The following is a 23,493-nucleotide window of genomic DNA, read 5'->3' as shown; positions in this document are numbered from 1 at the left end:
ATATTTCCCCATGTTTATTCAGTATAGATTTCCTTAAGTTTAAAATGATTTTCTCTGGGTACCTGGGTGGCTCAGTCTGTTGAAAGTCTGACTCTTGATTGCGGCTCAGGTCATGATCCCAGGGTCATGAGATCGAGCCCTTTGTTGGGGTCTGCACTGAGTGTGGAGGCCTGCTTGAGATTCTCTCTCTCTCTGTGCCCCTCTCCCCCACTCGCACACTCTCTCTAAAAAAATTTTTTTAAAGAAAAAATAAAATTATTTTCTCATTAGACACAAGCAAATTTGATTCTATAATTGCACTTTTCTTGTGGAATAGTGGATAAGAGGAAAATTTATAGTTTATTTTATGAATAATTGTTGATAATTCTAAGCATTTGAGATACATTTTTTATTCTCATCAATTTTAGATTAAATTTGTAGTAGTACATTGCAATACAAAATCCAATCTAAATATAGTCATAGTTTTATTATAACTTTATCTGTATTATTTGTAACATACTCCTATGACAGTTATCAAACACAAAGGTGACATGATAAATTTCTTCTTGCTTTGTCGCTGAGTCAAAAGCTGGTTTAAGTCTCATTTTTTCGATTATCTGGAAATCTGAAATACATAAATTACAAAATTTAATCTTATATTGGGGCAGAAAGTAAAAGACATTTGCTTGAAAGATATTTTGTTTTCTTTAATTTTCCAACACGGCTTAAAAGATGAAAAACACTTAACCTTATGTAACATTTAAAAGTAAATCTGTGATTTTTTTTAGACAGTGTTTCAGTATTATCAAGTACTAGATGAAATTATTCTTGTGTTTGGAGAATCAGTTTATGCTTAATATTTTGCCTAATGTATATGCAATAGAAACTTTTAACTTGGTTTATCTTACCCATTGAGTTCTTCCGAATTCTCTGGGATTTGATACAAACTTTCCGTTGTGGGTTTTCTAGATCCTCCTACAGGAAAAAAGATGTGTAAATTTAATGGTTTATCACAAATATAATTTACAGTTATATTGAGCTTGAACCTGGGAGTCTCTTTTCAGAGATACCTATCCTGGTCACTTGAATGATCAAAGTGAATGTATTACTTGTGTCACCAGGGCAGATTATATTAGTCAAAGATAGCCACAATATCTCCCACTTTACATGTTTCTCAACAATATGATCTTCAAGTGGTGGAATCTAATTCACCTTCTCTTGAAATTGGGCTAGGCTCTGGACCCTTTTGTAATCATTAGAATGTGGAGAGAGTGGCTTCATGATTTCTGAGGTGAGGTCAGAAAAGGCTGTGCAGCTTCCTCCTGGTTTGCTCAGGGTGCTTGCTTTGGAGGAAGCCAGTCACCATATAAAAAACCCTACCATCCTGCCATCCTGGAGAGACCACATAGAAGATGCTCCAGTTGACCTTTCCAGCTGAGTCCAAACTTCCAGCCATCCCTCCAAGGCTCCAGTCTGTGAGGAAAGCTGTCTTGGATCCTTCAAACTAGCCTATCTGTCAGCTGAGCACCACCATCGGGTGACCTCAACTCATGTCTAGCCAAACCATGGTTGAATTCCTAATCCATAGAATTCTTGTGATACATAAAATGGCAACTGGAATAGCCACTTTTGGGGGACAAAATGACTTGTTAGAACAATACTCAAAAGGAAAATTAATTTAGATAGCAATATAAAGTATCCAAATAATTAAATCAGATACAGGAAATGTATACATATTAATAGGCGTGTTAATTTTTTATTGAACTTTCATATCTGCCCTTCAACTTTTGAGTTGAATCCATTGGGACGAATCCAATAATATGCTCTACATTCTTGCTTATCATAGGCCTCCGACTCCAGGAGTCCTTTCATTTCCTGTATTCTATTCTATTCTATTCTATTCTATTCTATTTTCTTTTCTTTTCTTTTTTTTTTTAATTAAAAAAAATGTTGGTTTATTTTTGAGAGACAGAGAGAGAGAGAGAGAGAGTGAGCAGGGGAGGGGTAGAGAAAGAGAGGGAGACACAGAATCTGAAGCAGGCTGCACAGAGCCCAACGTGGAGCTCAAACTCATGGACTGCGAGATCATGACCTGAGCCGAAGTCAGACGCTCAACCGACTGAGCCGTCCAGGCTCTACCCCTGTATTCTATTTTCAGTAAGGCTCTATACATTTCCTATTTTGTCCCCATCTCCTACCACAACTCCTGAAATATTTCCACTGTATCCTCATTCCATTTTCTGAAATTCTCTTTACTTTCTTGCTCTAACAGAAACATGGCTGCCCTCAAAGGACACTGCCAGCCCAGCAACCTTTTTTGTTTTTCTTTTTGTCGGTCTGGCTACCATTGGACCTGGAAATGGACAGATGTCCTCCTTACACTTTATTGTTCTCTTTCAGGACACTCACCTTCCTTCCTTCCTTCCCTTCCTAAAACTCAGTCATCAGTTTATACAACCAACTATTGTTGTGATCTACCCACAACTGGGATCATTCTCAGTTGATTTTATCATTGGCTTATTGTTACCTTGCTACTACTTTCTTAACTTAGCAATTTAAATGTACATGCAGAAGATTCTTCACCTTGGGTCCCAATTCCTTGAGCTCAGTTCTTTTTGAGCTGGTCCCACACCCTACTGCAGCCATTGATTCCCATGGACATTCTTAGACTTTGCCAGTAGCAGTAACTTAGAGCCCCCCTCAAATTCAGTTGCCAGCATTCAACTACTTGACTTCCAGCTTTATCCTTTTAGATCACTCCCTCTAGTACCCCAACACCAGCAATTTTTCTACTTCCCTGGGACCTCCAATGCTACCGCATTTTCATTGTTCCTCTCCATTTTGATGTCTTCTTTCCCTTCTTTATTTAACTTGAGTTCCATGATCATTCTCCTCCTTGCATATAGGGGGAATCAAAATGAGTGCTTTTGCAACAGTGTAACCAAGAACAAACAATCCCATGGTGTTCGCCCTATTGCAAATGACTTCATTACCCTTTTCCCACTTTGTCATACTCACTTGACAAAACCATAACCCTAGATACATCCAACTGTCTCCCTATTCCTCTCCTGTACTATGTACAACCAGGCCCCACTTTAAATTAGGTGGACTTTTAATGCTTTCAGGTTATCCTATTAAGCATTCTTGGTCCATTCATTCTTCTACTCTCCTAGATGACTATTTAGCTCTTTCTTCTATTTTCTCAAACCTCTAATCCTGCACCTGGATCATTGTTTTCAGCTGATGATTTATTTTCTGGTTTCATGGAGGAAGTAAAAACCAATAGGAAGAAACTTCCACAAGCTCTGTGTTAACAGTCACTTACCTACTTGTTTTTGGTCTATATGCTCTATCTTACCTACCACGCTCCCATCTAAGGTTAACTCCATCTTCACTAGACTTCATCAGTTCTTGCCCACATAAGACATGGCTCCAGTAATTCCTTTTGTCTCCCACGTATCGGGGTTTGTGTGTGTTTGTTTGTTTGGTTGGTTGGTTGGGGTTTTTTGTTTGTTTGTTTTTTGCTATTAGATCTTCCGCATCGGCAAATAAATACTTAGTTGAAGCCAAATGACTGAATTCTTACCAGTGAAAGTAAACAAATGATACATACTGCTCCTGGGTCTGAGTGTTACGACAGTGAGGATTTATTCCCCATTAAATTTTTCCTTTTCTTTAATCTTAGACATAGCGCCATTACCCCATGATTCAGTTTCTAACATGCAGACATTGACAATACTCTAAGCCAGTGGATCTCAGCTGGCAGTGATTTTGCCCCACAGGTGGCTTTTGAAAATGTCTGGGGACATTTTTGGTCATCACAACTCATAGGTGGAAGTGCTACTGGCATCCAGTGGATAGAGGCCAGGGATGCTTCTAAATATCCTACAATGGCCATGATAGCCATATTCCAGCCCCCTCAGCAACAAAAAAATCATCTAGCTCAAAATTTCAATAGTGCAAGATTGAGAAACCCTGCCTTAGGGGATGGCGGAGCAATAAAATGGAAGATCATGGTCCCCTAATTGCCTGTGGAGCTACCTTGTGAATCTAGACTGCTCACTTCAGGATTAAGGAAGAAACAAATTTGTGTATTCTTAACCTACTGTACTTTGGGGACTTTCTGTAGGAGCTGAGCTTTTACCTTAAGTAATATGTTTTTATCATTCTTTACCTTGGGCTTCTCAGTTTAATATTTTCTCAGTTTAATATTTTCCATTGCATCACAATATATAGAACATCCTAACCTCCTAATACCTATTTTATACTATCTAATGTCTTAAACTCAGCCTTCCCTTTGGTTTGGCAGGATGTAACATCTCTCTTTTTTTTTTTTTTTTTTTAAATTTTTTTTCAACGTTTATTTATTTTTGGGACAGAGAGAGACAGAACATGAACGGGGGAGGGGCAGAGAGAGGGAGACACAGAATCGGAAACAGGCTCCAGGCTCTGAGCCATCAGCCCAGAGCCTGACGCGGGGCTCGAACTCACGGACCGCGAGATCGTGACCTGGCTGACGTCGGACGCTTAACCGACTGCGCCACCCAGGCGCCCCGGGATGTAACATCTCTTAAACTGGGGAAATCTTTCCTGGATTTTCTGAGTTTAAAATTATGCCCGGTTTGTCTCAAATAATTCTTTAGCATTCACTCCCCAGATGTTGAAGAAAGATGATTTTTAGTGGGGATATTTCCCAAGTAGATTCTCTGAGAAGAATAGCTATATCTGTAGCTGTTCTTTTACTCAACTTAGGCCACAGTTGCCAGTTTAAATAAAAGACATCCACACACTCTCTGTGCTAGGAAACCTTAGCAATGATTAATTTATATAGGGGAACACCTGAACTCATCAGGTGTTCCGATATTTCTATTCATTTGCAATAAGGCGAACACCATGGGATTGTTTGTTCTTGGTTACACTGTTGCAAAAGCACTCATTTTGATTCCTAACCTAGGTTTTGTGCTGTGGGCTTGACTTCGAATGTGATTTGTGGTGTTTGATCTGTAAGACTTACAAGGAAGCTGGAAAAGTAGGACCAATATCACTCCCACAAGGAGATCAGAACCAATACAAAGTTGAGAGCATGATATTTGCTTATACTGTCTACCATTTCAGTAGAAACAGACACTTTTCTGTTAATAGTAGGCTCTCAAATGGTAGATTCCCTCAGGTGGGCAACAAACCAATCTTATTTATACCTCCACTTAGCCTATACTATACCAAAGAGCAATAGAGTAAGTCAGCAAATGCTGAATTGCAATCAACCTACCATCCCATCCCTTTACTTGAAAACAATGGCCTATAATTTTCATTTAATAGAGTACTGTATGTAAATGAGATTTCAAAAAATGTTACCAGTAGAGCAGTGCAAAATAAAATGGAGGAGACACTGACTGGTAGTTTTGTGAATGAGAAGGTAAATGAGTTTTTATAATTTTGACATGACTAACATTTTTACTGGCCTTAGTCTAGAGAAGGATAAATAATAACTCGTACATAAAGGTTGTGTCAGGGTTTATAGACTAGACCCCTGGTAATGAATTCAACCTTTCTACAACAAATCAAAAGTATTGTATGCTCACATGAATATACAGTGGTCATTACCTTAAATTTAAAACTCACTATAAGCAGCAAGCACACAGAGCAGCATATGAAGGCTGTATTGTATCAGTGTGGTCTGCAGAGAATTTCTTCATATGGTTTTTGCCTGGTTGAAATATATGTTGCAGTTCAAAGCTAAAGGGATTACTTCTGAATAGTCATCACAGAGGTTGATTACGTTCGTATATCATATTTAGCTGGACCCTGCAGGCTATTATTCCATTAGCTATGCTGGCCCTGCTATTGTCAAAAAGTTGATCACCTAATGTTAAAAGATTGTGCTTTCTGTTGACCTTATCCAAATGACTCAAAAGGTTTTGTTAAAAAATAAAACTCAGATTGCATTTTATGAAAGCGATTAAGAATAAATACTATGTATAAAAATGCCTATATCTTATGGGTGATCTTAGCATTATACCATTATTAATGATAAAATTACATTTTGCTTTAGTATTTCAGCACATTTTACTTAAAGTCATAGGTTTAATTTTAGTACAAATAGTACTTCTTTCTTGCTGATAGTAGAGAGTGTCAGAAACTGAATTCTGCAAAGGGAACAAAGTGTCTCCTTCCATGTACTCAAATCATATAAAATTAACACCATGGAAGTAAGCTCAGTATAGCAATATTAATATGATAGTACATTCACAATGTAAACTAATCACAACATGGTTTTACAAAGCAACTGTACTGAGGAGAAAAGTGTTTTGTTTGGAGGAAATATGCATATATATGGAAAATTTGTCATTTATGCTTGATAATCAGAAAATCACTTCAAATAATATTTTAACTATTTATTCTTTAAACAACGGTTGGGTAGTTTCATTTATTTAGTCACAATAGCTGAAAAAATTTAAAGAAATGAGCTAAATATATATCTGTATAAATCCTGAATCCCATTACCAATATAAGGCATATTTCAATAAGCTTGACTTTTCACCTATGTTATTGTGAATTAGCTACAGATTAGTAAGCAAACGAAAGTGTTTTCTTGACAAAAATATTGACAGGTATGGCTTATTATTTAAAATAATCCATAAAAAATTTTCATTAGAATCACATTACCAAAGCTATCTTTGGGGAACAAAGATGATTTTGAAGCTATCTCAATGAACAGCTAGTTTTTGAATTATGCTCCTAGAAGTGTTGAGGGATTGGCACAGAGTCATGTATCCTTTTTGGCATGGTCCTCCTTGTAACTGATGGTGTGTAAAATGGCTGGTCAGGGATACAGCCTGTGGTCCTGGAGCACAGCCAGACACTAATTTCAGCCTCATTAGCATTGTTCTCTAATCAACTGAACTTTTCAGCAAGTGGAAGTTTCCTAATATTTCTTGTACTTGCTTGTCTTCAGCCACCCCAGTTGATACAATAGAGAAGGAGAGGGTATCAGTCGGGAGGAAACAGATGGCACATTCAACTGGGATTTGGAAGAGACTTTAATGAAGGGACCACTGGGAGATGAGGGCAGGGCTAAGAACTGACAAGGGATGAGGCACCCAGTGCCTCATAATAAAGGGATGCCATACCTTTCCCTGGGACTGAAAGGTAAAGGGGAAGAGGATGTTATTGCACCCTGGGTGAGAAATGGAGATTTAAGAAAAGGGGTCTCCCAATAGAAGCTAGAAGCAGCAGCTGTAGAGTATCACAGCTGTCAGAACTGAGCCTCAGTTCAGTTCCTCAGAACAGAGGAACAATTTCCTGACCTCTCCACCTTCCTAACCTCTGATTTCCTGCTGGTGATGCCCTTTGGATAAATCCAAACCAGGAAGCCAGAAGGCAAGTGAAGTTGTGAGATGTAGTCTGAAGTCAGTCTTCCAAGGACACAGAACAGATAAAGTGGGAGAATGAATCTTGAGGTGTGTGTGGGCATGTGGCAAATAGCATCTAATAATCCCATGTGCAAATGTCATCAATGTAGTCATGTGAAGCATGATTGCAGTGTCAGCATATTGATGTTAGTATATGACTTGGTGCTTTTTTCCTTCCCTTTCCTTTCCACTTTCTCTCCTCCCCTGGATTTTTGGTAATATTGGCTTGTCATTCATGGCACTTCTCATCTTATAGTTGTGTAAAAAATTCTATGAACCAGAGTTACTGGTTCATGTTACCATGAGCAGAGTTACTCACTCTACCAAAAAACATGTGCGTTTCTTGGCAATACTTTCCTATTTTTTGTTAGTAAACCAAAAGATAATCTGTTCTGTGTTTTGAAGTAGAAAATCATGATATGGTTATTCTATACCTGGTGAAGAAAAAGTCAAGATATTAACTTTGAAGGCAGGAGGCTTCTTACAAGTTTGGGCATATTCTCTAAAGTGTCAAAAAGTGAGATGTGTTCTTTCATTTGCAGGTTCTGGTATATAGCAATTCCCTTTCCAAAGGCATTTGTTAATATTTGAAGCTTGTTAAAATTTATACAAGGATCAAGTGTATATTCTAACTCAAAATTATAGGTTCTCTTCTCCTAACACTATTTTAAATCAACGGAATGGAGCTAGACCTTGGTGAAGCACTGAAGTTACCATGTTGACACAGACTTATACTGAATTTCTTCCTCTGGATATCTGAACTTTTTTTTTTTTTTCAACGTTTATTTATTTTTGGGACAGAGAGAGACAGAGCATGAACGGGGGAGGGGCAGAGAGAGAGGGAGACACAGAATCGGAAACAGGCTCCAGGCTCTGAGCCATCAGCCCAGAGCCTGACGCGGGGCTCGAACTCACGGACCGCGAGATCGTGACCTGGCTGAAGTCCGACGCTTAACCGACTGCGCCACCCAGGCGCCCCTGGATATCTGAACTTTTAATGAAAGTATCTGATTCAGGTGTATCAGCCTGTATAGACACTAAATACTTTTTTTTTTAATATTTATTTTTGAAAGAAAGAGAGAGCATGCACACATGCAGGGAGGGAGAGGCAGAGAGAAAGGGAGACAGGATCTGAAGCAGACTCTGTGCTGACAGCAGAGAGCCCAATGGGGGGCTTGAACTCACAAACCATCAGATCATGATCTGAGCCGAAGTCAGATGCTTAACTGGCTGAGCCACTCAGGCGCCCCTAAATATTTTCTCAAGATAAACACAGTGCTGATGTCTTCAAACAGTTCTTTTTATTTCTCCTATTGATACTACATTACAAATCTAACATTTTCCCCCCTACGGAGTATGGAGTAACAGAAATCACAGTATCTTCTTTCCCCACCAATAATATGAAGCCATGATTTTGAAGATACTAGACATCAGACAACAAAACCCAGTGACACCTGAGAGACAGGAAACAATATGAAGCCTACAACTGCTCAGCCTACTGTCTTGAGTATGTTTCCATGCCATAACTTAGAGAGGGGGAACTCAGGAAGAGCTCAGTGGGCTCCTTTAGTTGAGGAGATGGCACTGAGAGAGTCTGGGGAAACCAAGGCCACAAGAGTTAGCAACCAGTGTGCTGTAGAGGAGACAGCTGCATACAGTGAGAATTCTGGAGGTATACAGAGGCTGCCCTTGAGGATTTATCAAAGTACAGATCAGAGCATATACGTAAGGAAATTACCCATGGCTGGGGAAGGAACAACCCAAAAGGACAGGAATGACAGTACACAGTGTGTTCACAAAAGGCTAGGAATACTACCTGTTATCACCAGCCAGAGTGGGAAATCTCATAAATCATGGGGCAGTGGGCAGAGTACTCAGAAGGGTCTTGCCTCAGAGGTGGGGAAAAATATCCCTATATTTAATCTTTCTCTGACCCCACCCAATAGATCACAAAGGCAATACCTGGGAACTTTATTGCCTCTCAGAACAAAGCTTGAGGATATTCATGAGAATACAAAACTGACTAGTACCAAAAAAGGATACCATTTATAGTATCTGGCATTTATTTATTTATTATTTATTTATCTTTATCTAATTGGCTTTATTAAATGATTCATGAATGGGCAGCATCCCATCTAGCAAGTAGAGGGGAGGGAGGACCTTCCACAAAATGGAAGGTTTTTAATAGAAGGAGAGTGGGGCAAGAAAGTTATAAGCAAAAGAAAAGAAAGGACTGTTGCAGGCCAAGTCACTTTCCCTGAAGGGTAAGAGCAAGGAGTCTTAGGCAGATTACCTCAACTTTCTTTTGGCAGGCAGAAAGGGCCCATGTAACAAATTTCTTCATTGGTGCTTATCAGAAAATTCCTGATCAACAGGTTATAATTTATATTTGTGGAGGAGGTTGAAACTGCCTGGATTTAGTAACTTGGCCTGACTCAAGTGACACTATTTTGGGCCTGTTGTTTTTGTTTTTGTTTTTGTTTTAACAGGTCCCCTCTTTTGATCAGACTCTCAGTTTACCAGAAAGGAATGTGATCAAAATTTAAGGCACAGAATATCTGGCATTTAATAAGAAATTACAGAACATGCAAAAAAAAAAAAAAAAAAAAAAGCATAATGAGGAGAAGAATCAGCCAATCAGAAATAACCTAAAACTGACACTGTTGTTAGGATTTGGAACAAAGACATAACTGTTATTTGGAACAAAGACATAACTCTTATCTTATCTTATCTTATCTTATCTATTTTTATTTTATTTTCTAGTGAAAGAAAGAAAGACAGAGCATGAGTAGGGGAGAGGCAGAGAGAGAGGGAGACACAGAATCCAAAGCAGGCTCCAGCTCTGAGCTGTCAGCACAGAGCCCCACGAGGGGCTCAAACCCAGGAACTGTGAGATCATGACGGAGCTGAAGCAGGCATTCAACTGACTGAGCCACTCAGATGCCCCAGACATACTGTATTTTAGGCATTAAAAATGTTAAGTGGATACATGGATGGTATAATAAAAATCAATTAGCAAAACTGAAGACAGAGCAGTAGAGACTACCCAAGCAAAACAAAGAGAGGCACATAATTAAAAAGATAAGAAGAATATCATAGAGTTGCAGGAAAGTTTCAGGTAGCCCTTTATAAACGTTATTGAGGTTCTGGAAGGAGATGGGTAAAGAACTGAAAAATATTTTAAGAAATTACAGCTGAAATTTTTTCTAAACTTGATGAATGCCACAAACCCAGAGATCTAAGTAGTTCAACAAACTCTAAGCTCAAGAAACTTAGAGTACTGAAAGAAAAATAACCTGTCAAGCCCAGAATCCCATACCCAGTAAAAATATATTTCAACAATGAAGACAAAATGAAGACTTTTAAGACAGACAAGAGCTGAAGCAATTCATCAGCAGCAGATTGCACTGTAAGAAATGATAAAATCCTTAGACAGAGGGAAAATGACACCAGATGGAAATTTGGACCTATGCTAAGGAATGAAGAATGTTAGATATGGCAAGTAAAAGATGAAAGTTTTTTGTAATTACTAAATTTCTTCAAATAATATTTGACAGAATAAAAATTACAACAACGTAGTGTGGGATTTACAATATATGTAAAAGTGTAATATATGTAAAAGTATAATGTATGACAACAATAGTGGAAAGTCTGAGTGGGGGGGGAGAAACAAAGGTATATTATCATAAAATTCTTATACTATGTGTTAAATTGTCTACTGTCACCTGAAGGTAGACTCTGACAAATTAAAGATGTGAGCTGGTCATTACTATTTTTTTTCCTGGTTGTGGATTTTTTAAATTGTTCTAATATATACAAAATATAAATTTTATCATGTTAACCATTTTTAAATGTGCAATTCAGTGGCATTAAATGCATTCACAATATTGTGAAACCATAACCATGATCCATTTTGATAACATTTCAACATCCCTAACACAAATTCAGTATCTATTAAACAATTCCCCATTCTTCCCACCCTGCTGTTCTTGGTAACCTCTGTTCTACTGTCTATAGCTTTGCCTCATATAAGTGGAATCATACAATATTTGTTCTTTTTCAGTCTGGCTTATTTTACTTGCATAATGTTTTCAATATTCATTCATGTTGTAGCCTGTGTCAGAATCTCATTCTTTTTTTAAGGCTGAATAATATTTCATTAAATGTATATGCTATATTCTGTTTGTTCTGTTGATGGACATTGGGTTGTTTACAGCTTTTGGCTATTGTCAATAATTCTGCTATGAACATTGGTGTACAAATATATGTTTAAGTCCTTGCTTTTAATTTATTTGGGTATGTACCTAGAAGTAGAATTGCTGGATCATATGGTAATTGTATGTTTAACTTTTTGAGGCACTACCAGACTGCTTTCACAGCATCTGCACTGTTTTTACATTCCTACAAGCAATGCACAAGAGTTCTAATATCTCCAGGTCCTTGCCAACGCTTGCTATTTTCCATTATTTTGATAATAGTCATCCTAATAAGTGTGAAGTGATAACTCATTTTGGGTTTTGATTTGCATTTCTCTGATAACTAGTGATGTGGAGCATCTTTTCATGTGCTTACTGGCCATTTGCATATCTTCTTTGGTGAAATGTCTATTCAAGTCCTTTGCCCAATTTTTAATTGGGTTGTTTGGGGTTTTTCTTGCTGATTTGTTCTTTATATATTCTCGATATCCAAACCTTATCATCCATATGATTTGCAAATATTTTCTCCCATTCTGTGAGTTGTCTTTTCCCTTTTTTGATAGTGTCCTTTGATGCACAAAAGTTTAAAATTTTGATGGATTCCCATTTATTGTTTCTTTTTTTTTTTGTCTGTGCTCTTGGTGTCAAAATCAAGAGACTATTGCCAAATCCAATGTTGAAAGGACTACCCCTACATTTTCTTCTAAGAGATTTACAGTTTTAGCTCCTATATTTGGATCTTTGATCTAGGTTGTGTTAATTTGTGTATATACTGTGAGGTAAAGGTCCACTTTCATTGTTTTCTTTTGTATGTCGATATCTAGTTTCCCCAGGCTGATATGTTGAAAAGACTGTTCTTTCCCTACGGAATAGTTTTTGAGCTATTGTCCCAAATCAATTTACCATATACATATGAGGGTTGATTTCTAATTTGCCAGTTCCATCCCATCAGTTTATGTGTCTGATCTTAAGGCCAGTACCATCCTGTTTTGATTACTGTAGCTTTGTAGTAAACTTTGAAATAGGCAAGTGTAAATCCTCCAACTTTGTTCTACTTTTTCAAGCTTATTTTGGCTATTCAGGGTCCCTTTCAATTGGATATGAACTTGAAGACTGCTTTTTCCATTCCTGCAAGAAGTTTGTTGGAATTTTGATAGGGATTGCACAGAATTTGTATATCATTCTGGGTAGTACTGCCATGTTAATATAAGTCTTCCAATCTATTAATGTGGGATGTGTTTCCATTTATTTATGTCTTTTTAGATTTCTTTCATCAATGTTTTATAGTTTTCAGTGTGTAAGTGTTTCATTTCCTTGGTTAAATTTGTTCCTGGGTAATTTTTTCTTTTGGATGCTATTGTAAGTGGATTTTTTTCTTAATCTCATTTCAGATTTTCCACTGCTGGTTTATAGAAATATAACTGTTTTTATGTGTTGGTCTTGTAATCCTGCAACTTTGCCACATTTGTGTACCAGCTCTAGAATTTTTTTGAGTTTTTAAAAATTTCCTTGGGATTTTCTATGTTTAGAATCATGTCATCTACAAGTAGGGATGGTTTTGCTTTTTCCTTTCCAATTTAGATACCTTTTTCTTGACTAATTACTCTGGCTAGAACTTCCAGTCCCATCCCACTTTGTACATCATTTTGATCAGGTTTCAAAATCCTGTGAGAAAAGATCCAATTTGCCTTATACATGGGCCTTATGTGCCCACCCCTTGGCCCTTTAGCTTAAGGGATTTTGATTACTAAGATGTATATATGGAGAAGGAGTTATTCTATCAGATGAGATTATGGCACTAGTACCAAAGAAAGAGAGACCAACGCTCAGTAGCCAACAAACAAACAACTGTTGGCTCCAAGGCCCTGTGTGGTCACAATCAGTTGTGACCAAAACACAGGCCTCATGATTTTTAGGCTTATATCTTTGTCCAGTGTGCTAGCAGTTCTTTGTTACATTTTAATCACAAATTAATTTTCTTAGAATGCTCAGTTCAATAGGTTTGAATTTTCACTGTTACCACTGACACAGTTTAGGTTATTATTATTATTGAGGTAAAATGGGTATATAACGTTATATGAGCTTCAGGTGTACAACATAATAATTCAATATTTGCATACGTTACAAATGATCACCACTATAAATCTAGTTACCGTTTGTCATCATATAATTGACCCCCTTTGCCCTTTTTGCCTGCCTCAACTGCTCTCTCTGATAACCATCAGTCTGTCCTCTGTATCTATGAATTTTGTTTTGTTTTGATTCCACATATAAGTGAAATCATACAACATTTGTCTTTCTCTACCTTATTTCACTTAGCATAATACTCTCAAAGTCCATTCACATTATTGCATATGGCAAGATTTCCTCTTTTTTTTTTTTTTTTTTGACGTTTATTCATCTTGAGACAGAGACAGAGTACAAGTGGGGAAGGGGCAGAGAGGGAGACACAGAATACGAAGGGCTTCAGGCTTTGAGCTGTCAGCACAGAGCCCGATGTGGGGCTTGACCCCACAAACCAAGCCAATCATGACGTGAGCTGAACTCAGATGCTTAACTGACAAAGTCACCGAAGTGCCCCAAGATTTACTTGTTTTTAATGAATGAGTAGTATTCCATTGTGTATATATACCACAGCTTCTTTACCCATTCATCTATTGATGGACATTTAGGTTGTTTCCACGTGTTGGCTATTGTAAGTAATGATGTAAGTAATTGTAAGTAAGTAATGATGCAATGTAAGTAATTTTGCAATGAATATAGGGGTGCAGATATCTTTTCGATTTAGTGTTTTCATTTACTTCAATAAAAACCCAGAAGTGGAATAACTGGATCATGTAGTAGTTCTATTTTTAATTTTTTGAGGAACCTCCATACTGTTTTCTATAGTGGCTGTACCTATCTACATTCCCCTCAACAGTGCACAAGCGTTCCTTTTTCTCCACAACCTCTCCAACACTTGTTATTGCTTGTCTTTTGATAATAACTATTCTGATAAGTATGAGATATCTCATTGTGGTTTTGATTTGCATTTCCTTAGCGCTTAGTGATGTTGAGCACCTTCATGTGCCATGGCCACCTGTATGTCTTTTTTGGAAAACTGTCAATCCAGATTCTCTGCCTGTATTTTAATCAGATTTTTGTTGTTATTTGTGGGAGATGCAGGAGAGAAGCATCAAAGGAAAAGACTTCAAAAGGGAAGGGCTGGAGAAGGTGAAAGTCCTTAGGGCATGTTTACACAGCTGAATGAGGCTGCAACTGCAAGGACTGCCTAGAGCCTTTAACTTTGTCTGGGCTGGATCCTCCTTCACACCCGACCCTTCCTAGTGTTATAGAAACCAATTAACTCGAAATTCAACCTTGAAAAACTAAACCATTAGATTGATTAACACACTTACTTAGCTGACTTTATGCACATAGTCTTTAGCAATTATCCTAATAAAAAGAAGCTTCATTCTGGGGTCGGGGCCTCATTCCCACTGAGTATGAGGACCTTCACTTAACTGCACTTTGTAGACTCATCTTTTGCAACTCCGGTCATACTTCCTGCTACAGTTATTCAGTTGTATGAATTGTTATATATTTTGAATACTAGTCCCTTATTGGATATATGATCTGCAAATATCTTCCCCATTCAGAAGGTTGCCTTTATATTTTGTTGATGATTTCCTTCGCTGGGGTTTGATGTAGTCCCAATCATTTATTTTTGCTTTTGTTGCCATTGCTTTCGGAGTCAGATCCAACAATGTCAAGGAGCTTACCATCTATTATAGTTCCTAGTCTTATATTCAAGTCTTTAGCCCACTTTAATTTTTGTATGGTATAAGACAGTGGTCCAGTTTCATTCTTTGCATATGGCTGTGCATATGGCTGTCCAGTTTTCCCAACAGCATTTATTGAAGAAACTATCCTTTCTACATTGTATATCCTTGTCTCCTTTATCATAAATTAATTGACTATGCATATGTAGCTTTATTTGGGAAGGTCTCTATTCTGTTTCATTGATCTATGTGTCTGTTTTTATGCTAATACCATACTGTTTGATTGTTTATGTTCTGTAGTGTAGTCTGAAATCAGGAAGCCTGATGCCTCTAGCTTTGTTCTTTCTTAAGGTTGTTTTAGCTACTTGAGGTCTTTTGTGGTTTCATACAAATTTTATAATTTTTTTTTATCATTCTGTGAAAAATACCATAGGGATTGTATTGAATTTGTAGAATTTTTTGGGTAATATGGACATTTTAACAACATTAATTCTTCCAATCCACGAACACAGAACATCTTTCAATTTATTTGTGTTTTCTTCAATTTCTTTTACCAGTGTTTTATAGTTTTAAGTGTACAGATCTTTCATCTTCCTTTTTAATTTTATTCCTAGGAATTTTATTCTTTTTGATGCCATTGTAAATAGGATTGTTTTTTTTTAAATGTATTTTTCTGATAGTTCATTATTAGGGTATGGAAATATAACTGAAATCTATATACTGATTTTTGTATCCTGAAACTTTACTGCATTCATTTACAGTTCTAATAGTTTTTTGGTGAAGTCTTTAGAATTTTCTATATACGGAATCATGTCATCTGAAAACAGTGACAGTTTTATTTCTTCCTTTATATTTGGATGACTTTTATTACTTTTTCTTGCCTACTTGGTATATTTAAGGCTTCCAGTACTACATTAAATAGAAGTGGAGAGAGAGGGTATCTTTGCCTTGTTGCTTATATAGAAAAGCTGAAAAGCTTTTCACCATTGAATAAGGTGCTTGCTGTGGGTTTGTCATATATGGCCTTTATTATGTGAAGTATGCTCCCTTTATCCCCATTTTGTTTAGTTTTATTCATAAATGGATGTTGAATTTTGTCAAATGGTTTTTTTTTTTTTGCATTTCTTGAGCTGATCATATAATTTTTATCCTCCTTTTGTTAATTTCACAATGATTGATAAGTAGATGCTGAGCTCTTAGAATAAATTCCAATTGCTCATGGTATATAATCCTCTTAATATATCATTGAATTTGGTTTGCTAATATTTTGTTGAGGATTTTTGCATCTATGTTGATCAGAGATATTGGCCTATAGTTTTCCTTGTAGTGTCCTTGTCCGGTTTTGGTATCAGGGTAATGTTGGCGTCATAAAATTAGTTTGGAGGTATTTCCTACTCTTCAATTTTTTGGAAGAGTTTTGAGAAGGATAGGTATTAAATCTTTGGTAGAATTAACTAGTGAACCTGCCTGCTTTTGGACTTTTGTTTGATAGTGTTTTGATTACTGATTTGATCTCCTAACTAGCAACTGGTCCATTCAGATTTTCTATTTCCTCATGATTCAGTATTGTTGGTTGTATGGTTTTAGCAATTTATCCATTTCTTCTATGTTGTCCAGTGTGTTGTCATACTACTGTTGATAGCTGTCCCTAATGATCTTTTATATTTCTGTGGTATCAGCTATAACTTCTCCTCTTTCACCTCTAAATTTATTTACTTGCGTTTTGTTTTTCTGTGAGTCTAGCTAAAGGTTTGTCAGTTTTGTTTGTCTTTTCAAAGAAGCACCTTTTAGTTTCATTGATCTTTTACATATCTTTAAAGTTTCTATTTCATTTATTTCTGCTCTGATCTTTATTATTTCCCACCTTCTACAAACTTTGGGCCTTGTTATTTTTTTTTCTAGTTCTTTTAAGTGAAGAGTGTAGTTCTTTTTTCCCAAATGTTTCCGGTTTTTTTAGGTAGGACTGTATTGATATGAACTTCCCTCTTAGAACTGCTTTTACCAAATCCCATAGATTTTGGGTTGCTGTATTTACATTTTCATTTGTCTCATGGTATTTTTTTATTTCCCTTTTGGTTTCTTTGCTGACCCATTGGTTGTTCAATAGCATGTTATTTAATCTCCACATATTTTTTATTTTTTCCAGTTTTCTTTTGTAACCGATTTCTAGTTTCATACCACTGTGATCAGAAAGATGCTTGATATGGTTTCAGTTTTCTTAAATTTATTGAGACAGATATTGAGCCTTATATGTGTTCTATCATGAAGAACATCCCATATACACATGTGAAGAATGTGAATTCTGCTGCTTTTGGATAGATGTTCTGTATATATCTATTAAGTCCATCTGGTCTAATGTGTCACTTAAGGCTTATGTTTCGTTATTGATTTTCTGTCTCGTTGATCTATCCACTGATGTAAGTGGGGTATTAGAGTCCCCTGCTATTATTGTATTTTTGTCAGTTTCTTCCCTTAGGTCTCTTAATATTTGCTTTATATATATATAGGTGCTCCTATGTTGGATGTGTAAATATTTTCAAATGTTATATCCTCTTGTTGGATTGATTCCTTTATCATTATGTAATTCCCTTCTTTGTCTTTTATTATAGTCTTTGTTTTAAAGTTTATTCTGTCTGATATAATATAGCTACTCCAGCTTTCTTTTCAATTCCATTTGCATGGGAGCTCTTTGTTCATCCCTTCATTTTGTGTGTGTCTTTACATCTGAAGTGAGTCTCTTGTAGGCGTCAGATAGTCTTGTTTTTTATTCATTTAGCCACTCTATATCTTTTGATTGGATAGTTTAGCCCATTTACATTTAAAGTAATTATCGATAAGCATAAACTGATAACCATTTTGTTAATTTTTTCTGGATGTTTTTGTAATTCCTCTCTGTTCCTTTCTTCTCTTCCTCTTCCCTGTGATTTGATGAATTTCTTTAGTATTATGTCTAGATTCCTTTCTCACTATTTTTTGTGTATATATTGTAGGTTTTTGCTTTTTGGTTACCATGATGTTCACATGTAACAGTCTCTCTATAGCAGTGTATTTTAAATTAGTAGCAACTTAAATTTGAACGTATTCTGACAACTCTATATTCTTATCCCCCCTGCTTTATCTTTACCTCATATTTTACATCTTTTAATTCTGTATATTCTTTCACTATTGTAATTATAGTTAATATCACAAATTTGTCTTTTAACTCTCATACTAGCTTTATAAGTGTTTAATTCAGTATCATTACTATATATGTACCATTAACCAGTGAGATTTTTTTTTTTTTAATTTTTTTTTTCAACGTTTATTTATTTTTGGGACAGAGAGAGACAGAGCATGAACGGGGGAGGGGCAGAGAGAGAGGGAGACACAGAATCGGAAACAGGCTCCAGGCTCTGAGCCATCAGCCCAGAGCCCGACGCGGGGCTCGAACTCACGGACCGCGAGATCGTGACCTGGCTGAAGTCGGACGCTTAACCGACTGCGCCACCCAGGCGCCCCAACCAGTGAGATTTTTACTTCCATATGCTTTCTTATTATGAATCAGTGTCTTTCCTTTTCAACTTAAAGAATGCCCTTTAACATTCATTGTAGGCCTGTTTAGTGTTGATAAAGTCCTTTACCTTTTGCCTACCTGGAAAACATTTTAGCTCTCCTTCAATTCTGAATGATAGACTTGCTAAGTATTCTTGGCTGGAAGTTCTTTCCTTTTAGAACTTTGAAGTATCATGTTGTTTCCTTCTGGCCTACAGATTTACTGCTTGACTGTCTTATGGAGGTTCCCTTTGAATGTACTAAGTTGTTTATATCATGTTGTTTTTATGATTCTCTCATCTTTAGCTTTCAACATTTTAATTATAATGTGACTTCTTATCTTTCTCTCTGTGCTTTCTGGACCTAAGTGTTTGGTTTATTCCCACAGCTAGGGAAGATTTCAGCAATTATTTCTTCAAGTAAGCTTTCTGCCCCCTTCTCTCTGTCTTCTCTTTCTGGGACACCTATAATCTGAAAGCTATTCCACTTGATGTTGTTCCATAGGTTTCTTAAGCTATCTTCACTTTTTAAGATATTTTTTCTTTTTGTTGCTATAATTGGGTAAGTTTCACTGCTCTATATCCTAGGTTACTGATTTGTTCTTCTACTTCATCTAGTATGCTGTTGAACACTTCTTGTGTGTATTTTCATTTCAGTTATTGTATTTTTCAGTGTTGTGACTTCTGATTGGCACTATCTTATATTTGCTATCTCTTTGTTGAAGTTCTCATTGTATTCACCATTGTTCTCCCAAGTTCAATGGACATCTTTAGGACCATTTAAACTCTTTATTTGATATATTATTTATCTCCTTTTCATTAAGATCTTTTTTTGAGGATTTGTCTTGTCTTAGTTTGGAACACATTCCTCTGTTTCCTCACTTTGCTTGACTTTCTGTGCTTGTTTCTATGTATTTAGTGAAAAAGCTACCTCTCCCAGTCTTGAAGCAGTGTCCTTATGCAAGAGGCAAATCTTATTACTTTGCCCTAGTACTTGGTTGTCTCTCAAACCTTTGTGATTCTCCAAGTAGCCTAACTTAATTTTCATGGATTTCAGTTGTTGAGGGTGTTGCATATAAATTATGCAAATATATATAGTAGACTATACATACAATTTATTTCAATTATAGACCTTGTTGACCTCCAGATCAGTATATCTTGGGCAACAGTCGCAAGAATCAGGGCTTCAGAAGAGCGTAAATGCTCCTTTCTGAGAGGTACCAGCTAGCTGTGGTAAGGCCAAAGAAGAGCATACAGATGATGTCTCTCTGCTTGTGTTTCCTAAAAGCACCTCTGTAGCCTTTAGATTTTTGGTAAACCTGAAATCTGCCCTTCAAGTTGAAATCCCAGGACAATTAAGTGGGCCTTTTCACACAATTAAGTGCAGACTGGGGATGTGTTTCAGTCTGCTGTCTGTGCAGTGCCCAGGGGGTGGAATCCTGCCTAGAACTGTCTTTTTGACTGTTACAGTCCTGTGGGTCCCAGGAGTACAAGTCCAAATTTTCTTGACCAAATCAGATGAAGTATAATGTATATAATAGGAACCTAAATGGTGACAGATGGATTTGGATTTTTTTTTCTGGTACCATTATAAAAGATACTAGAGTTTGGAAAATACACAAACTCCCTATCCTTCTCATGAACAGGCTACTTTAGAACAGAGGATTATATAGGGGATGACATTTTTAATGACTAATCTAGAGATGTAAAAATTAATATTTTGCAAAGATTGAATTTTAAAATGCTAAGATTGTCAAACATAATGTAGATATATAATATCCAGTCCAAATATAATTAAATGAGTAAATATGTACCATATTCACAGAAAAGTAGTTCCTAGAAATAAATCTTCCTTGAAAAACAAAACTAATTCCTCCACCAAAACTATAAATCAAATCCTTATAGATTTCAGATGAGGTAGCCTTGCTTTTTTTACTTTTTATAAAGTGAATGGGTCTATTTAAAATAATCATAAAGAAAAATAAAACTTAAAATTAATATCATTTTCCAGGTGATCTACATTTGTGGTCTCTAAGTGTGTTCTCCAAGTGAGCAGCATCACCTGGAGTTTATTAGAAATGCAGAATCCCGGGCCCCATGCTCAGTAAAAGCAGTGGTGTCTGCTTCTCCTAGGTTCAGGAGCAATATTCATATCATGAGTAAAAACTAAATTTTTTCCCATGAATTGAGAATGCATTTTGCACTAGGTAATGGGATAAGGACTTTTTAAAACCTCCAAACCACCCTATGCTTTATATACTATTATCCTTATTGTACAGGTAAGGAAACCAAAGACTGAAGAAGATTGCTCAATATCCTACAACTGAAAACTGAGTGAGTGGAGATTCACACTCAGGTCAGTTTGGATCCAAAGCCCATGCTCATAACTTCTGCATTCATTCTCTCTCCAGTGTATTCAGAAGGATGTTATAACACAAAACCTCTTTGCATCTGTTTTGTGTTAGGCCTGCAGAGGTTGGATTTACTTGACTTTGTGGAGAACTGCTGTTATTTCTTAATCGTCGTTTGTCTATTTCGTTTCGTGACTTTTAGAGACTATTTATAATGCTGCAGTTAAAAAAAATTGCCATATGCCCCAGGGATCTGCCTAAAGACCACCAATCTGACAAGTAGGCCAGGACAACTGAGCTTGGACTAGTGAGAAACCTAATCCAGGGTTTCCATCACATGAGTTGTTGCTTTTTTTTTTTTTTTTCATTATACTTTGATTTGACCCCTAATGGATTCAGCTTTATAAAGTCAGAAAAAGAGGGAAGGAAAGCAATTTATTCATGTTTTCACTGGAGCTCACTGCAGACATGAAATTTCTCTAAAAATGCAAATCATTTGGTACAACACAAGTGAAACTCGGTAGCTAAAGCTCTTGGAGGAAAGCGCTTTCCCAGGGCTAATGTTTTTATGCCCAGTGATTGAATAAATCGATCCATTTATTACAACATCTTTACTTAAGTTTTTTATTCCTAGGTGAATGTGTCTAAGGGTATTGGAGGACTTTTCTTTATCACAAAGAAAATTGATTACACTTGTTAATTTGGCTTTTAATCTTAGATATATCAAAATAAAGACCATAAACAAGTGTAGAAGCAATCAATATAGATCAGTTTGATATCAGATTGATCAAAAGAGGATTTAGGAAGACTCTAAGATGTAAAAACTAATGTACAAACTAAGCCCTTACTTATGTAATATGACTTTAGACAAGCTCAGTATCTGAAAGAAACCATTTCTGAAAACAGAAATGGTGCACTTTTGTTGCATTAAAGAAAAATCCCCAGAAGGCCTACCTATCCAAGGTATTTAATGTGAACATTTGTTTTTAAAAGATTTCTTGTCTTTTGTCTAGCCATTCTTGTTAATTCGCGGGGCACCATATCACAGATTTTTTTTTTATGTTACATAAAGCAAAAATTACACTTAACAAGTGTAAGGTTGGTCATAAAAAATAGATAAAACAACACTCTTAAAAGCTCAGATATCACAAGGAAAGGCTATCAGTCATTCTCTTCACAGAAGGTGAGGACAACGAGAAATAAAAATCATGCACAAAGACTCCTGTAATGCTATGTAGACCAGCTCTGGGCCATTATGATGTGTTTTGTTAGGACCCCGAGTAGCAAACCAATTGCTCCAGGAAAACTCTCGATTAAACATATTTTTTATTTCACTTGTATAATAATGAATGAGACAGAGATTCATGTTACTCCATTCTCAGAATGATACAAATTTTAAACTGCTTTACCTGTAGTGAGTATAGTTTATGTTGAACATAGACTGTCTTTCAACTGGTAGCCTCTATTAATTTGCCATTTATTCAACAGAAGTTCTTTGAGTACCCACTAAAGGAAACACACACATTTGTGGGATAATTGCTGGTGTACAGTTTGCAGCAGTGTTCTAATTTGATGAATTCAGGATACGTGGCCAAGAGGAGCTCAATCTGCAATCATGGCATTAATTCTCTGGAATAGGGCCTGGTTTCAGAGAAGAAATGAGAATTTTATGCACAATTCCTCAAAGCAATTAATTTAGAGTAGTCCAGTAGGGGGCACAGAGTTTCAAAACAAATACTAAGACAATAACAACATACATATAAATGCATTTAAATGTTCATCTCAGGAATAATAAACTTGTTGGGGTTTCCATGGTGGGACTCAGATTCTTTGATAGCTTGATTGGTTGGTCAGAAATGTGAAGAGCAGACAATCTCCGTGTTAAAGCATGTCCCCTCAACGTGTGCACATAATACAACTGTGCATATATTTTGACCTACAGATAAGTAGGAGTCATTTTTGTAAAACTTTTTGTGGTTTGAATTTAAGTATATAACCACCATTTCTTTGTAGTCTTCAGATTATAGACTTTTCTCTTTTGAAAAGTAATATATTCATCCCTGTCCCTGCAGTACCTTGCATGATGTCTTACAGATAGAATGTCCTTAATGTTTCTGAATTTCTGAATGAATGTTTGCAGCTTACGATTTACTTTTAGAAATATGACACAATAGGGGCGCCTGGGTGGCGCAGTCGGTTAAGCGTCCGACTTCAGCCAGGTCACGATCTCGCGGTGCGTGAGTTCGAGCCCCGCGTCGGGCTCT

The 23,493-nt window shown here is 36.6% G+C and overlaps 1 protein-coding gene across 7 annotated transcripts in view; it reads right to left on the bottom strand.

The window, feature by feature from the left end:
* Positions 1 to 447: 447 nt before the first annotated feature.
* The window catches only part of TTC29 (tetratricopeptide repeat domain 29), a 411,408-nt gene continuing 388,362 nt past the window's right edge, over positions 448 to 23,493 (bottom strand). For all 7 annotated transcript variants that reach the window (XM_045466298.1, XM_045466315.1, XM_045466278.1 and 4 more), the window contains 2 exons: positions 888 to 954; positions 448 to 604 (listed from right to left, as the gene is read on the bottom strand). In XM_045466298.1, the coding sequence (XP_045322254.1) occupies positions 574 to 604; positions 888 to 954 (98 nt within the window). In that variant the 3' untranslated portion in view covers positions 448 to 573. The remainder of the gene's footprint in view (positions 605 to 887; positions 955 to 23,493) is intronic.

Source organism: Leopardus geoffroyi, chromosome B1 (assembly GCF_018350155.1).
Source record: "Leopardus geoffroyi isolate Oge1 chromosome B1, O.geoffroyi_Oge1_pat1.0, whole genome shotgun sequence".
Lineage (NCBI taxonomy): Eukaryota > Metazoa > Chordata > Mammalia > Carnivora > Felidae > Leopardus > Leopardus geoffroyi.
The sequence above is the reverse complement of the archived record's forward strand: the minus strand, read 5'-3'. Positions and strand labels throughout refer to the sequence as shown.